Source organism: Rhea pennata, chromosome 17, assembly GCF_028389875.1.
Source record: "Rhea pennata isolate bPtePen1 chromosome 17, bPtePen1.pri, whole genome shotgun sequence".
NCBI classification, from domain to species: domain Eukaryota; kingdom Metazoa; phylum Chordata; class Aves; order Rheiformes; family Rheidae; genus Rhea; species Rhea pennata.
This window is the reverse complement of record NC_084679.1, coordinates 3,828,448-3,845,076: the sequence shown is the minus strand read 5'-3', so window position 1 is coordinate 3,845,076 and position 16,629 is coordinate 3,828,448. Positions and strand designations below refer to the sequence as shown.

The 16,629-nt window shown below is 57.9% G+C and overlaps 1 protein-coding gene across 1 annotated transcript; it reads left to right on the top strand.

Annotated features, from left to right (window-relative positions):
• Positions 1-932: 932 nt before the first annotated feature.
• Positions 933-12,118, top strand: ABCB9 (ATP binding cassette subfamily B member 9). The gene is made up of 12 exons (XM_062590001.1): positions 933-985; positions 2,749-3,403; positions 3,767-3,881; positions 4,309-4,439; positions 5,019-5,224; positions 5,413-5,610; positions 6,994-7,122; positions 7,950-8,138; positions 8,677-8,850; positions 9,338-9,497; positions 9,747-9,883; positions 10,319-12,118. The coding sequence occupies exons 2-12, from the start codon at positions 2,803-2,805 to the stop codon at positions 10,631-10,633; spliced, it is 2,355 nt and encodes a 784-aa protein (XP_062445985.1). The 5' UTR covers positions 933-985; positions 2,749-2,802; the 3' UTR covers positions 10,634-12,118.
• Positions 12,119-16,629: the final 4,511 nt, after the last annotated feature.

Genomic DNA, 16,629 nt, shown 5'->3' with positions numbered 1-16,629 from the left:
AGCCAAGCTGTGAGGTGTTCGCTGCAGTTTCGAACTGTCCTCTTTGCTGTCGGCCTAAACTGGGCAGAGTCACGCCAGCATCTCCTGTGGATGTGGGGATGGCTTGAATCGAACTTTTGTCATGTTGAGCACTGATTAGCAGGGGGAAAAAAAGAAAGTGAACATTTTTATGGTTATGCAGGCAGAGGGAAACAGTTTTTCTAATTTAATGTTGCCATTCCCGTCTCTCCTGAAATGAGGTGAGCTCTAGGAATCCTGCACTTGTCTGTTCCTGTGCCAGTGGCAATTACGCAGAGTCTACAGGGTGTGTTTAAGTCTAGCACTCTGGAGACACGGGGAAGTCCTGAATACTGCAGAAGTGACCCAGGCCAGCCCAGGTGTCACGGTTGTAGCGGATCAGGGCACACGGGTGCCGATCAGGAAGAGGAGCAACGCTAGCGTCCGCCCCGAGGTAGTGAGGCTCGCCGGCGCTTGGAGAGGAGAACATTTCCGAGCTGGGTTTCTCGAAACTGGATCCTTCGCTGCGCTCTCCGCGTTAGGGGTTAATTTAAAAGCCCACGAGGGATGTTTGCTTCAAAGCTGACTCATATTCTTGCGTTTTCCCGTTCGCCGAAGCGCTGTCGAAATAAACTGAAAGCATTCCGATGGGGGTTTGCGCGAGAGCTTCCCCGCGCGGGGACACTGCGAGGCTGCCGGCGCGGGGCAGCGCGGGGCAGCGGCGTCCCGGGGCCCGCGGGGCGGCGGCGGCGGCGGCTCCGTGCCCGGCCCGCGGAGCCGGCGCGGGGCGCGGGCGGCTCCGGGCGCGGCCCCGCTGCGGCGGCGGCGGCGGGGCGTGGCCAGAGCTGGAGGGGCGTGGCCAGAGCTGGAGGGGCGTGGCCCGTGGGAGGCCCCGCCCCCTGGCGACCTTGTGCCGGGGCGGCGCCGTGCGGGCGGGACGCGCTGCAGCGCGGAGCGGAGCGGAGCGGGCCCGGCGGCGCCGCGGCAGGTGAGGACCCGCGGCCGCGTCGCGCTTGCACCCGGCCGGGCGGTGCGGAGGGGTGGGGTTGGGTGGGGGGTCGCTGCCGGGGAGCCGGGTGGTGCCCGCCGCGGGGGCCCTGCGCGCCGGCTCGGCCGCCCGCCCGCTCTAATCTGCTGTATAATCCCGGCGGGGGGAAGCGGTGCGCGGGGCGAGCGCCGTCCGCAGCGAGGCCGAGCGCCGGCTGCCCGCCCTTGCCCCGCTCCCCGGCCCCTTCTCCTTCGCAGCCCCGGTCGGCGAGGGCCCGGCGGCGGGGCGGCGCCCCGCGCCTGCCCGCGGCCCCCGCGTGCCGCCGGTCCCGCGGGGACGCCCCCGCGCGCGGCTCCCTTCGGCCGGGATAAGTCCTGCCTCTGCGCGGCTGGGGCGCCTCCGGGCCCGGCTGCAGGCTGGCAGGGAGCCCTGGCCGCCTCCCCTTCCCCCCCTTCCCTCGGGCCGGGTCCGCGGCTGGGAGCGCCCCGGAGCCCGGCTCGTCCCGCGGGGGGCGAAGGCAGGCGGCGGGAGCGGCGCTGGCCCGGCCGCGCGGAGCGGGGCTTCCCGTGGCGCGCCAGCCCCCGGGGAGCGGCCGCGATGCCCTGCCCCACGGGCGAGGCCCTTGCAGCGACCGCACCCCACGCCTTACGCTCGCGGGTGGACAGGTCAACGCGAGCGTTTGTCTAAAAGCGCCCAGACTGAACGCAGCCCGCGCCGCCTGCTTCGATTACCCGGCTGCAGCGCCGGGCCCCTCCTCTGCCGGCCGCAGCGAGGCCGGAGCGCCCTGGGTGAGAGCAAGCCTCTGCGCCAGCCCCGGGGCTTCGGTCCCCGAGGTCGAGCAGTGGGGAGGGACTTTGGCTTTACTGACGCTAAAGGGTTTGAGGCTTCTAACGCACGTGTGTTTTAGCTGCTGGTCCGAGAGGGAAGGCCGGTCCCTGCGCCGCTTTTCCGTTGTTTCAAGCAAGGGCTGGTGCGTGCTGCTTGTATTGCACTTGCAGCCTCATTCGGCAAGGAACGGCGTTTTTTGGTTGCATCTCCTCTGCTGGCCTGCTTCTTCCCCGGCGCCCAAACCTGGCATCACGTTTGCTTGATGCTGCGCGGAAAGGGAGAAATCTGAAGCAAAACCTCCCACGAGTTTGCCAAAAACCCGCGTGCACGGCTCCACCCTGGCTGCAGGGAGCAACCCTCTGCACCGTGCCACGGGGAGCCCGGGATGCGGGCTCGCCCCCGCCTCCCGTAGACAGATCTTGGATTCCCACCTCCCATTTAATTTGTTTTTAGGCTTATTTTGCGCTGGTGCTATGGCACACTTAGCGGTTAATGCTGTAGGGGTTCGGGGACAGCAAGGCGCGAGGCGCTCGGCTGCCGGAGCTCGCCTTACCGAGCTGCCGTGGGTTTCGATGTTGCCGTGGGCTTGGATGCAGCGTCGCGCTCCGGAGGCATCCGACGCCGAGCACCGACACAGGCGTGACGGTGCTGTGAACGTGCTGGCGCGGCTCTAAGGCACCCTTTACGAGGACAGGGACCGACTGCACGGCGGAGCCGCTGGCTCTTATGCTTTGATATATTTTTTTTTCACCCACCTTCCATCGCTGCTTGGCTTCAGCATCATCCTGGGAAAAGCAAGGGATGGAGTTTAAATAGCCACGCTTAAACATCCCGCCGGCTCCCCGCCGTCCCCGACCGAGCCCGGCTCCTGGAAATTGGGGACCATCCCCCGGTGCCTCTGTTCACCTCCCCTTCCTCTCCCCCCCCACCCCCAGGAGAGGCGGACATGGCGGTGCCGTCCCCGCGCTAGGGGCGTCCCGGCGGCCAGCATGCGGGCCTGGAAGGCGGTGGCCGGCACGCTGGTGCTGAGCGGGGCCGACGTGGCGGTGACCACGCTGCTGTACGCCCACGGCCGCGGCGGCCGGGCCCTGCTGGAGGACCTGCGCCACTTCAACGTCTTCAACTCGCTGCTGGACGTCTGGGGCGGCTGCCTCTACCGCGGCTGCGTGCTGCTCGGGGCCGCCATCGGCGTGGCCACCAACACGGCCTACGGCCCCCGGCGCCTGCGGGCCTCGCGGGCCTTCATCGCCGTCGTCTGCCTCCTCATGGGCATCTACATGCTGGTGAAGCTGCTGCTCTACGCCGAGGTGCGGAGGACCATCAGGGACCCCTGGTTCTGGGGGCTCTTTGCCTGGACCTACGTGGCGCTGGCGGCCACCCTGGGCCTGTGGCAGCTGCTGGCCTCGGTGACGTCCTCCCGCGAGGCCCTCGGCTCCGAGTCGCGCGCCGAGGAGAGCTGCGAGGGCGGCTCGCCGCGGCAGAAGCGGGAGGCGGCGGCGGGTCCCACCGTCCATAAGCTGCTGGCTTACACCAAGCCGGACGCCTTCTTCCTGGGGGTCGCCTCCGTCTTCCTCCTCGTGGCCGCCCTGGGTGAGCGCGGGGGGCCGCGGGGCGCGCGGGGGGCCTGCCGTGCACCCCGCTTCTCGCCGGGCGGGACGTGGGGCCGCGGCGGGGGAGCCCCGGGGCTGCTCTCGTGGCCGTGCTGGGGGCCGGGGTGGGAACGCAGCGGAGGGCGGGCGAAAAGTGCGGCGGGGGCGGCCTGCAAGGGGGTCAAAAACGCAACGGGGCAGGAACACCGCGGGGGTGAAAACGCAGCGGAAGACGCGGGATCTCTGCGTGCTGCCGCAGGCTCCGCGCGGCCCGAGCAGGGGCCGCTGGGGAGGACGGGAGCCCCGCGGGGGGGCTTGGCCGCCGCGGCGCGGCCGTAACCCTCGCCCCCGTGCTCGACCACAGGCGAGACCTTCCTGCCCTACTACACGGGGGTGGCCATCGACGGCATCGTGGTGCAGAAGAGCATGGACCGCTTCTCCACCGCCGTGCTCGTCATGTCGCTGCTGGCCATCGGAAGGTAACGGCGCGGCGGGGCCCCGCGGAGCCGAGGGGTCGCTCCGATTTCCCCTGCGCCGGCCGTCGCGGAGCCGGGAAGCTGCCTGCGACCTCGAGGAGGGAGAGGCGCTGTCCGGAAACACGCGTTTAGCTCCAAACCGCCCATGCCGAAGGGCAAGGTGGTGCCTGGCGGTGCCGGCACGGCACCGTCCTTCCCACCCCGGGGGTTGTGCCGGCCGCGTCCGTGCCGCTGGCAGCTACAAACGGTGGGAATTTCTTCCAGGGCTTGGAGACAGCACTGGGCAAGGGGCTGGCCGCGGCCGAGGGCCTTTGGGAGGCCGTTTGGGACGGTCCCCCCGGGAGCACCGTGTCGGCACTGGGATGGGGTGGTGTCGCTGAGGAGTGGCTTTCGTGTCCATTGCGCTATAACGTTTCTTATCTGCAATTAGCTCATTTGCCGCAGGTATCCGGGGCGGCGTTTTTACGCTCATATTTGCCAGACTGAACCTGCGCCTTCGCAACTGCCTCTTCAGGTCGCTGGTGTCGCAGGAGATGAGCTTCTTCGATGAGAATCGCACGGGTTGGTGCCCTCGCGCTCCCTTCGCGCCCGCCCGCGTCCCGCCGTGGGGTCCGCGCGAGCCGCTAGCTCATCCCGGGCACGACAGATGTTTTCCCTTTGGTTCACCCCAGACTGGGGCCAGCTGGAGTTGGCCTCTTGGGGGCTTTTACGTGCAAACATCCAGAGGGATGAGATGCAGCAAAAGGCGCTTCTCCTAAAATGAGGCGTTTGGGGGAATAACTGAATTTATTCTCGATATCGGCACGCTGGACGCCCGCTAAAAAGACCGTGGCTCTGCGGGGCGCGGGATTGCCCAATGCCCTGCGGACACCGTGCTGCTGCCGAGCCCCGATGAGCAGCGACTGAGACGGTCATCGCGGCGTATCCCAAAGGTCCCCCTTGCGGCACCTCCCTCGGGTGCCTGCCTCCGCCCCGGGCACGGAAAGCCTCCGTGCGGCTGCCCCGGGGCTCTCGCCGTCCTGCCTGGCTCGGGCACGCGGCAGTTCGGGTTTTTTGCTTTGCATCTGCGGCAGCAGGGCCAGGCCCTGCCGCGGTGACGGGTCCATGCTCTGCCCTTCCCCGACCCCCTCCTTTCCACAGGGGATGTCATCTCCCGCCTGACGTCGGACACCACCATCGTGAGCGACCTGGTGTCCCAGAACATCAACATCTTCCTGCGCAACGTGGTGAAGGCCACGGGGGTGATCGTCTTCATGTTTAGCCTCTCCTGGAAGCTCTCGCTCGTCACCTTCATGGGCTTCCCCATCATCATGCTGGTGTCCGACGTCTACGGCAAGTACTACAAGGTAGGCTGGCGCGGTCGTGGAGCTGCCTTGCGCCTCCGTGGGCGGGCGGGCGAGCATCGCCTGCGCTCCGGCCTTGCTTCCCACCCAAAAGTCGAAGCTCCTGGGGTGAGATGATGGCCGTGGTATGCTGGGGTTTGCCCTGGCTCTGCCCCGGCCTCCGCTGAGCCCCTCTCCTTGGCTCCCCGCAGAAACTCTCCAAGGAGGTGCAGAGCGCCCTGGCCAAGGCCAACAACACTGCCGAGGAGACCATCTCGGCCATGAAGACCGTGCGCAGCTTCGCGAACGAGGAGGCTGAGGCCGATGTGTACTGGCAGAAGCTGCAGCAGGTGTACAAGCTCAACAGGAGGGAGGCCCTGGCCTACACCTACTACGTGTGGTCCAGCGGGGTAGGTGGCCCGTGCTGCGCGGGGGCGGCAGGCTTGCTCGCTTCCGGGCTCGTCCCGGCTTTTTGCTCGTCGACGCCAGACTCCGCTCCTCCTTAGGGCACCGTTGCGTTGGGCCCCGAGTGGTTCGTCTTCTGCGGTGAACAAGAACGTAACTGATAAGTGCTCAAGGTCACGGGAACCCCCGAGCACTGCGTCGCGTGCTTGTGCCAGCTCCTCCTCGGAGGCTCCGGCTGGGAAACGGCCGCGGCGCCGATGTGACTCTGCTCAGAGACCGGCCGCCTGCGGGTGGCAGAGGCTCCTGGACTTCTCTGCACAGTGCTGCTTCACTGCTCTGGAGCAGATCTTGGGTTTTTTTCCCGCAGCGCTAAGGCTGCACAAAGCCTTCCTGCGAGGCTCCCCTTGTCCCCACGTGCCCAAGGATCTCAGCAGCTTCTGCTGAAAGGCTTGGGGCTTAGGACATCCTCGTGCAACCGTGGGAGACTCAGGGGTTGCCAAGTCTTGGAGGCAAAATCGAAGTATTTCTAACATCGTTCCTGAGCTTCCAGCAAAGGCAGCAGCAGGAACTGGGTCAGAGCTGATCCAGCTGAGTCAAAGTAGTCAAAAACAGCCAGAAACAGCTCCTGTGGGATTCATGTAAGGAGAAGCTGCCAGATTTAGCACCGCCCTAGTAGTCTTCCTCAGAGGAAAGGCAGAATCTGGAGGTCAGATCATGGCAGGGAATTAGAGCAGGAACCTTTCCCTGGTATTTCTGTCCATGTGAATTTACAGCCGACAGCCTTTCCGGCTGGCTCGGAAAGGTGGTTGAGCAGGGACGGGCCAGGGCTCCTGCGTTCGCTGCTGGCGCCTGCAGGACGGCTGTCGGATGCAGCACCAAGGCATCGCCGCTCTCTGAGCGTGCCAGGAGCAGGGAATGGCACAGGCTGCTATCCGTTATATAAGGGCTGCTCCCTCTTCTCAGTGTAGGTGGAAAAGCCCCCCACGCGCGCGCTGATCTCCAGCAGCGGCTGAGGTGTTTCAGGAGCTTGTGTGCACAAGGAGGACTTTTCTGCATTAACTCTTGGCTGGCTTATGCTTTATGGATGAAAATGTGTCGCATTCGTACAACTCAGGGTTTATTTTAGTGATGAGGGGACTGCATGCACTGGATAATCTGAGTATAGGTTATTACGCTTGAGGATGTTAGTCCAAGAGAAAAGGCCCTGAGATGTTCTTATTTCAGATTAATTATTCTTGGTTGTTGCTCCACTGGACTTCTGTTTGGTTGAAAGATCCCAGTTTCACTCCTTAAATTGGCCCCATTAATATCGGTGCTCGCTGCTAAGGCTGTTACATGAGTATGTTCAGTTGTCCTCGCTGACGTGTTGGGTCTTTGCTTGCTTCCAGCTGACGCTCCTGGTGGTCCAAGTGAGCATCCTCTACTATGGGGGACACCTAGTGATCTCGGGGCAAATGACGAGTGGAAACCTGATATCCTTCATCATTTATGAGTTCGTCTTAGGAGACTGCATGGAGGTGAGTCCGGTTTATCCCTCTGGGCCGCCCTGCGTTGCCGTTCTGTTTGTCCTGTGAATCATTCCAGCCTCTGCAGCCCATCCCCAATGAGACAACTGGGGACAGAGGGGTCCGTCTGGTCCCACTGACAGGGGAGTCTCAAAGTTCAGGCGCATTTCCCGGCACGAAGGATGCAGAGGCTGTGAGGCTTCCCATTATGTTTCAGGGTTCATTAAAAGCTTTATTTTATTGCCTTTTTTCTTTTCCAGCAATTGGTCACCAGCTGCTAAGTTGGCAATGCGTTAGGGGGATGGGGTTGTGGGTGGGATGGTAGAGCCCACCCAGGGTTGCTTTCGTCTTGCAAAGGCATAAGCTTGGCTGATCGATGCAGAACTGATCAAGTCCAGGTTTTCTCACAGCTGAACGTGGTTTCGGGGGCGCTCCAGCCTTCGTGCGGCGGCAGAGCTGAGCTGGAGGCAGCCCACCCGGCGCTCGCCATCTGTTCAGATGGCTGCAGGCTCTGTGGCGTTTCCAGGCTGTGGGTTTGGTTTTGTTCAGTTTGAGGTGGGTTTTTTTTTTTCCCCCTTCCTGGTGGGAGAAGCAGTTGCAATACAAGCTGTTTTGCAGCTCCAAACTTACTGCTGAAAAGATTCAACGTGCGATGGGGTTTAGTCCAACAGGGCTGGGGTTGGTGCGCAGCAGTTGCAGCTGAGAAAGCAGAGTGGTAAAAGCATCAGGGGCAGTGATGGCCGCACCATGTCCGATGACGGCCTCAGGAGCGTTTCAGCCGCTCTCCTTGTGAGTTGCTCCAATGGCCGTTCCCATCACCATTGCCTCTTCCCTTCCAGTCCGTTGGCTCAGTCTATAGTGGGCTGATGCAGGGAGTGGGAGCTGCTGAGAAGGTGTTTGAGTTCATCGATCGCCAGCCAACGATGGTCAACGACGGCTCCCTGGCTCCGGACCATGTGGACGGGCAGGTGGAGTTCAGAAACGTCACCTTCTCCTACCGCACTCGTTCCGCCACCCAGGTGCTTCAGGTGAGCGGTGCTGGCACAATGCTGTACCGTGGCCCGGGTCTCCCATGGGGAACGCTTGCTGCCTCTGGGGAGATGCATGAAGGCAGGCTGGGCAGCATGCTGGGGAACAGATTAAAAGGAGCAGCAGGTGTTTAGGGCCATGCAAGAAGTGAGATTTATGCATGAAATCCTTGTTTCCAGCTAAGGCATTAAACATGCTGCTATGGTAGAGGGCTTCGTGCCAAACCATCTGGGCTGTTACCTTGGGAGAGGAGCTGGGTCATGGGGCAGGGTTGAGAGAGCGAAGCAGCTAGTTTGCAATTTTGGGAGATCCTTGCTCTCCAAGCAGGTGGTTTTGAAGCAATTTTGGAGGCTTCTTGCTTCCTTGGAAGAGCTGGGGAGGGAAGGAAATGGCCCATCTTCTGCAGGAGCGATGGCCGGGGCTGCACACTGCCAGGTCCGAGGGGGCTGCATCTCTTGGGCAGTGCCCGAGCCGCTCCCCCACAGGACCCACCGGGGAAGGCTGGCTCCTGAGCACGCTGCATCGTCCCTGTTGCAGAACGTGTCCTTCACCCTGCGCCCCGGCCAAGTGACGGCACTGGTGGGCCCTTCGGGAAGCGGGAAGAGCTCCTGCGTCAACATCCTGGAGAACTTCTACCCGCTGCAAGACGGGCAAGTGCTGCTGGACGGGCACCCCATTGCCGCCTATGACCACAAGTACCTGCACTCCGTGGTACGAGCCACCGATCCGCGCCTGCTAGCGGGGGGCTGCTCGCGGGGTTGGACGGTAGCATCACAGGTCGCTTTGGATCTGAGCTGGCTGTCCTGGAAGCCAGAGGCTGGAGCTGGCCCCAGAAACAAAAGCAGATAATCTGTTCCCAGGAATAAATTGGAGGGTTTAAATTCTTAGAAATATTTCTATATATTGAAATAAAGGAGGCTAAATTCACGAGCAAGCATCAGTGGCTCTACGGGCTGGACGTGGAGGCTGTTGGGAAGCTCCAAGTCCTTAATTGCTCAGCAATTTCTGCATTAAGCGATGCAGGAGGGGTCACTCACGGGGCTTGAGCGGGAATCGGGCAAGAGTTTGACAGAGGGTCTCGCAGCCCAGTACCGGCACTGGTTTCCCATGCCGGGATGAGCAGACCGCACCGGGAACGGCCACGGGGCCGCGGCGTCTCCTCGGCTGCCGACCGCCCCGGTCCCTCCCCTCTCCGCAGATCTCCCTGGTGAGCCAGGAGCCGGTGCTGTTCGCCCGCTCCATCGCCGACAACATCTCCTACGGCTTAACGTCCGCCTCCTTCGAGTCGGTGGTGCGGGCGGCCCAGAAGGCCAACGCGCACGGCTTCATCACGGAGCTGCAGGACGGCTACCACACAGGTACGCGGATCCTGCGGCGGGCTCGGGGGCAGCCCGGGCGACTGCGGCCCCAGCTGGGGGGAGCCGGCGGAGAGGCCGCGTCGCTGCCCCGCTTGCAGACCCTCCGGAGCTTCGCTCCTTTAAACCGCGCTGCGGAGCGAAGCGAAAGCGCTCGCCCGCTCTTTGCTGCGGCCGTGCCGTCGGCGGGGAGCTGGCTTCGATGGCGGCTCTTGATTTCGTTCTGACCCGTTCCTCGCTCTCGTTCCACAGAGGCAGGCGAGAAGGGAGCGCAGCTCTCGGGCGGGCAGAAGCAGAGAGTGGCGATCGCCAGGGCCCTGATCCGGAACCCTCCCATCCTCATCCTGGACGAAGCCACGAGCGCGCTGGACGCCGAGAGCGAGCACGCGGTTAGTGGGCGACTCCGCCGCTCTGGGCTGAGGAGGCAAAGCGGGCTTGGAGCGGAGGCTGTAGCTTTGGTTTCCAGCCCGTAGACAGATTTGGCCCCGACGTGGCGCGGTCAGCGCGCGAGGAAAGGCCGGGCCGAGGCGGGCGCGCGAGGGCCGCTCCCGGAGGGGGAGCGCCGCCGGCTCGCGGCACCGCCGGCGTGGCACCCCGGAGCAGCTCCGCGGGCCCGGGGCAGGGAGATGTCAAGGAATCGGTCGGAAGCCTCTTGGGCCGGGAGCCGAGCCGGACCTGCCGGGCGCCGTCGATGCTGCGGGGAGCCCCGCTCCTGCACCTGGGCGGGAGCGAACCTCCCCTCCGGAGGCTCCTCAGCGCCGAGCCGCCGCTCGCTCCTTCCGGCGACGCTCGCGCGCTGACGTCCCTCCCTTCCTTCCGCGCAGATCCAGCAGGCGATTTACGGCGACCTGCAGAACCACACGGTGCTCGTCATCGCTCACCGCCTGAGCACCGTGGAGAAGGCGCACAACATCGTGGTGCTGGACAAGGGCCGCGTGGTGCAGCAGGGCTCGCACAAGGAGCTCATGGAGGAAGGCGGCCTGTATTGCAAGCTGGTGCAGAGACAGATCCTGGGGCTCGAGGCGGGCGCCTGGGGCGCCGCGCGGAAGGCGCCCGGCGGGCCGGAGGAGGAGTTCAGGATAGACCGTTCCCCGGCGGCCGCGGCGCCGGACGACTATAACGCCACGGCTCCCAAGTGAGAGCGGCGAGGGCCGGCGGTCGAGACGCTCGCTGGGACGCTGAGGCAGGAGGCGGCTTGCCGACGGGCTCGCGCGCCGCGGAGCGAGGCCCGTTCGCTCCTCGCGCGTGCCCCCGCGCGCGCCACGCGCACGTGCACACACACACACACACACACACGCTATCGAGCTTCCCGCGCGCCGTCCAGCGGGCAGATGCCTGCTGCTTCAACAGGGAACCAGATGTATTCGAGGGAGTTGGGTCTTTAGCAATTCCCAGCGTTTCTACTGGGTTTCTTTTTCTTACGATCAGTAATTCCTCTTGTCTGGGACTTTTCTCCCACTGATATGCATGTGTAACTGCTCTTAACTGTTATGGATGTTAAATGCATGCACGGAGGGGAAGATTGAAAACCCCTTCGGGAATTTCAGGAGGTGGCTTTTGTGGCCGGATAGGGGAGCAGCGGCTATAAACCAGGGTCCTGCTCCTGCTGTCAGTCTGTGGGGTCAATCCAAAGCCTGCCGACGTCCGCAGGAGACCCCCGGCGGCTCCGGCGGCCGCGGGCGGCTCCCGCGGCGCGGCCGCCGGGCGAGCGCTGCACCGAGTGCCTGCAGGCTCAGGCCCGCGACCACTGCTGCTGAGCTCCTACCACCTAGCGACACCCTCGCTGCGAGGGGCCGGGGGACCGGGAGGCAGATGTTGCTTTCAGATTTGCTCTTGGTGCTTGATGGGTGTTTGTTTTTAAGGATGAGAAATTTAACCATAATTATGTTTGGGATTTTGGGGGTTTGGGGATTTTTCTGTTTTTTTTTTTTTTTTTTTTTTAATATTTATTTTTTTTATTCCCCCCCCAATTAATTTATTTTTGTGTGCATTATGCAATGTCTGTCTGGCTCCAGCATCCACTGAAAGTTAGTCTGTCATTTCAGTGTTTTTGTTTTAACTCACAACCCCGGTGCTGGTTTGAAAACCTTTATTAAAAACGGGCATAATACTAAAAGACAGCACTTTATAAATCCCACCAAAGCTTCATTCAGCTCCAGGCAACCCTAGCGACTTCACTGTATGGAAAAGCTGTACGGTCGCTTACTTTGAAGTCAAATGTCAACTGCCTGAACGTTAAGATGTGTTTCTTTGAATATTATTTATTAGCTTATTTTTAGTAATAGAGAAGGAAAGAGATATGTTGATCCTAGTCTTTTGGGGATAGTGGCTCTGGCTTAGCAGTGTTATCCTGCCACAGACTGGCAGGATAACCTATGCAGCCAGGCACCTGCTGTTGAAAAATACAGGGAAAATTGATCTGGACTGTGCACAGTTGAGAAATGACCTCAAGCACTTTAGCACTCATGTTTTCCAATATTTGAATGCTGCTGTGTTTTACTTTTCGGCAGTTTTGCAGTTTTATTGTTGGCAATGTTTTGTTTTTGTTCCGTGACGTTTTACAAACTCTTTAGTGTCCTTGAGGAGGGATGCTCTAAAAATAAAATACTACCTCTGCCACTCGACATCTGAGCCAGTCTAGTAGGGGGCGGTTTTTTGCGCTCAGAACATCAGGGTTTTCAAGGTAACGTCTCTCTGAGATGATGGATGAACATAGCTGCATAGCGCGTATGCGCGCTCTGGTTCCCTGGGGGGAAGGATGGGATGTGGTACCTACGGAGAATTCAGCATCTGCTCCTGGCTGTGCACCACAGCAGGAGGCATAACCAGGTTAAGAACTGGATCCCATCTGGTAGTCAGTCTCATACAAAAGGCCAGGCAGGCTAAACCGTTCTCTGCAGGGCACGGGGTTAATTCTGCACTTGCTTACTTCAGTAACTGTGAGCAGAATGAGGCCAGCAGTTCCTAAAAGTAGAATTAATTTCTGCTTAATTGAAAAACTGGGGCAAGGGGGGAAACCTGGGAACGGGGAAGTGCTGTTAGGACAGTGCTATAGCGTGAGATGCTAGAGAAGAGAGCGAGCACCCCTCGCCGAGAGTGCTGCCTGGAGTGGAGGGTACAAACCGAGCAGGTTTTTTTGCAAAGACTACGCTGCGTGTAGGAAGAGAGCCCTGCTTCCCAAGCCCGTTGTGGTGACAATCCCATTGCTGTGCTCCCCAGGGAGGTCCAAAAGGCTTCAAGGGAGATGGCACATTGGGAACTGCAGCTTGGCTAGGGGCAGCAGTCCAAGCTGATAACAGGGCCTGGCTGTGTTCCTCGCTCTGGTGCCGAGTTCTCTCTTGTGCAGCAGAATAACTCCAGGCTACTTTAGTGCTGAGCTGTACAGCTCCTGGCTTGTCCAAGTCCTCTGACTGCGCTGTCTGAGGGCGATGACTGGATCTGCCCATCTGCCAAAGCTCTGAGGATTTTCCTGTGGCCTGGAAGCACGGTGGGAATGACGTGTCCTGTCAGGGATCCAGTTGTACTAATCTAATGCAGATTTTTTTAGTTGGCTCAATATCCAAACTTGTACAAACACTGGGAATATACAGAAAATCCTGCTTTTCAAAGTCATTCCAACTGTGACTTCTCTTTATGCTGGGATTCCCCTGCCTCTCAGGGGTGCTGCTTTAGCAGCATTTAGCATCCCAAGCAGCCCTCAGCCGTGGGCTCAGCGTTTCATTTACGTGCACCACTGCTTCGCTTCGTTTCCCTGAGGACTGTTGCAATGGGTCCATCTGGAAGTCTTCTTTCCAGACTCTCACACCCTCTTACACACGCAGTCTGTATCTCTCGGGGGAGCCTAAGAATACTCCTTGGAAAACTACAGCTACATAAATCAGAGCGTGAGTACAAGTGGATATTCTGTGCTAAGTCTCCATGTGAGCACTTGCTCCTCTAAAGGTAGGTCTGCAATGTGAAAACCCCGGTTCAGGATCAGTGATGCCTTGTAGCCAGCTGCTCTGGCAGGGAGGATGAGTTTTAACTTGGTACAGCAATGAGAATTGCTCCAGTGCCAGAATACGAGCTGCCTCCTGGAGCTGCTCCCCGTCCCTTGGGCCTCACTGCCTGCGTACAGTCCCTGTCTGCATTTCAGGCTATTCTCTCCTGGAGACAAAGCCACGGTTCCCCCGAAAGCCTGAACTGTAGCACTTTGTGGCTGTGGGCTTGCCCAGAGGTGTTGTTTGCATGGGAACATGAACAAGATGTGTTCAGGCACTTCTCAGTTACAGTGATGCAGAGAAAAAGTTTCTTTTCCTTAGAGAAGAGGCTTTTCACCAAAGGAACTTGGATGGATTTATCTGAAGCCTTAACTTTCGGAGCAGTTTGCAGACTGTCACAGCAGAGCTGGAAGCAATTAGGCATTTGAAAGCACAAGTAATTGCAAAGGTTGACTGTACATCACCTGTTTTTCCTGCTATTATCAGCCTTAACCATTCCCTGTAATAGGTGTAACCACAGCTTTATTTGAGTCAAACATTGGCGACTCCTGTTCAAGAGTAGATCCTACGGTCTTAGCCGTTCCCCAAGGACGTATGTTTACCGGGGTAAATTCGCGCACACAAGGTATGTGGCTGGCTGGCTAACCCAGTAAATGGGAGCACAGTGCAATGGAAAAAGCACAGCTGTGTTTATCCCAACAGCTTGTCTCCTGGTGCAGCAGGCTCTGCCTCGGTAAGCAGTTATGTTTATTTCCGTGGCTGGACTTTCTAGGCCTACGACAGGCCTGGAAATGCCACAAGCAAATACAGAGTGCTTTCAGTTCAGGTTCAAAGATGCATCTTGGGCTGGCAAGGAAAAATAGCACCTGTTTCAGCTTAACTGTGAATTTAAGGCAAAGAAGGTGTATGCAGGTATACAAAACTCATCTTCTTTTCACCTCTGTGGCTCCCAAAACAAGTAAGTACTGACAATTAATTCTTGCTCTCTCAATCAGCAGTAGGACCACTGTTTTCCTTCCAAAATGCTGAATATGCAGGTAACTTTCATATATGAAGGAATCTAGATTACAAAGTCTGAACAGAAGTGCGGACTTTGACGAATACGTAAAAGGAAATTAAATTGCAGATAAGCCTGAAAACTTATCTGTCCATTGAGCAACCAGACTACTACGGGTTAATAAACTGCAAAGCTTAGACTTGCAAATTTAGTCTCTTTGTAACCAACCAGTTTTTCCAGGAAAAGAAAGTAAGTTGTTGTGAAGGTGACTTGCAAAATATGTCTAAATCTTATAAATATGCGTATGTACAGTGCTCCTGACCTTAAAAGGATATGAGGTGACAGAAGGAAATTTAGGATCAGGTTTAAAAATAATAAAATCTAACATCAGGCTGGATGCCAGCTCTTGCCATGACAGAAGCCTGACTCTTTATTCGCCATGCCATGGTTTCCACTGTAATCCCCCCTGCTGTCACGAAACCTTTACCGGTCCTGAAGACTGCTGAATGGAAATGCACCCTCCTACTTGCCAGTGCGTTATGTAAGTACACCAAAGCACGTGATCCCTCCCTTGTCTCTCAACCTCACCTGCTCTTCCACCAAACTTAAGGACTCAGTCACATACAAATGCACTAAATTACTAGATGTTTACTACAGCTACTCCTTTCCAACATTTCTAGAACTCAAACATATCTACATAGGGAAAAGTGGTACTTTCAATAGGGGTTGTACTTGAGCACAAATGAGTTATGTTCTCCCTATGCAGACTCCACTGTTCTGCATCGTGCAGCTTCTAAGTTTAACATAGATTACCATTAAGTAATTCAAATAACCCATATCTTGATGTCTAAAGCAGTGAACTTCCATGAACTCCACGCAACATAAACAAAAATTAGTCATAGAAGATGTCCTTACAAGGTCACTGTAATTTCAGAACAATCTTCCTTGACAGGATATTGACAATAAAATAATTATAATACTGTAGTTGCCCATCAGAAATACTCGCAAAGGTATGTCTACAAACGTTTTCCAGCACGAACTATTCCTTCCCGCCCTGAGTGCAGAGCTGAGCAGTCATTATTATTCCTCATTGCAAGCAGAAGACACTATGGCTTAGGAAAGCCGAGAACTGCACTCAAGATCACACAGAAAGGCAGTGGTCAAATTAGATTTACAACATAAGCTGAGTCAAACTCTTCTAAACCACGCTCTCCCCCAACCAATTATCTAGCTATGCTATAAAGTTAAAATCACTAATGTGCTTGGAAAGAAAGGGTTTCTCTTAATATCTCAACTGATTTCTCTCTATAGACACGTGTGTATGACTGCGTGTGTGTGTGCGCACTCCTATTTACAACGTGTTTTAACACAAGGGTATAACTCTGTCTTTTTGATGGGAATGAGGATATACAGTATATGATCTTTTGTTGGTATGGCAACTTTTGACCGGTTTTAAACAACATCACTCTGTAGTGGCCGTGCAAACTCATCTGCAAAGGGGTACAGCTGCTTGCTCGTCTTTGCTTCGAGCAGAGCACCGCACGCAAGGAGGAGCTCAGAACATACCACAGCAACGTGCAGGTACACTGACGGATGAGTGGACACACGCCCTTATCGCTAATCGCTGCCTCCCCACCCGGAGCAAGCTCAGCTTCCGGGTGCACAAACATCTCTCGCTTACCTGCCTCTAATTACACTCCGTTCATGTCTGCATGTACATGTTTGTATGTAAAGGCACACTAAAGAGCCAGAAGGAGAGGAAGCCCTCCACTAGCAGTGCCATGTTGGCTGTTGGCTAATACCAAGAGGGGGGTTTGGGAGATGGGAGTAATAAAAAGCCGAGTTTATTCAGTGGACTAAAGAACAAACACGTAGCTGTTATCTCCGCATTCAGCTCTGCCAGGAAGTACTGGGTCACTTCCCGAATGCGAATGTAACGTCATTACATTTTAATAGCATTACATCAGAGATTGATTCAGTTTGAGACTGATTGTTTGCTGTATTGATTTTTGTTTTCCAATTAGGTAAAAAATGTCAGAAACAAAGAACAATGACCACACGGCCATCCCTTACCCCTTCCCTTTGGCTCAGGCACTTATTCAGGTTTCCCCATGTCACACATATGGAGGTGAGAGCACCCACACTTCCTGAGCTACAA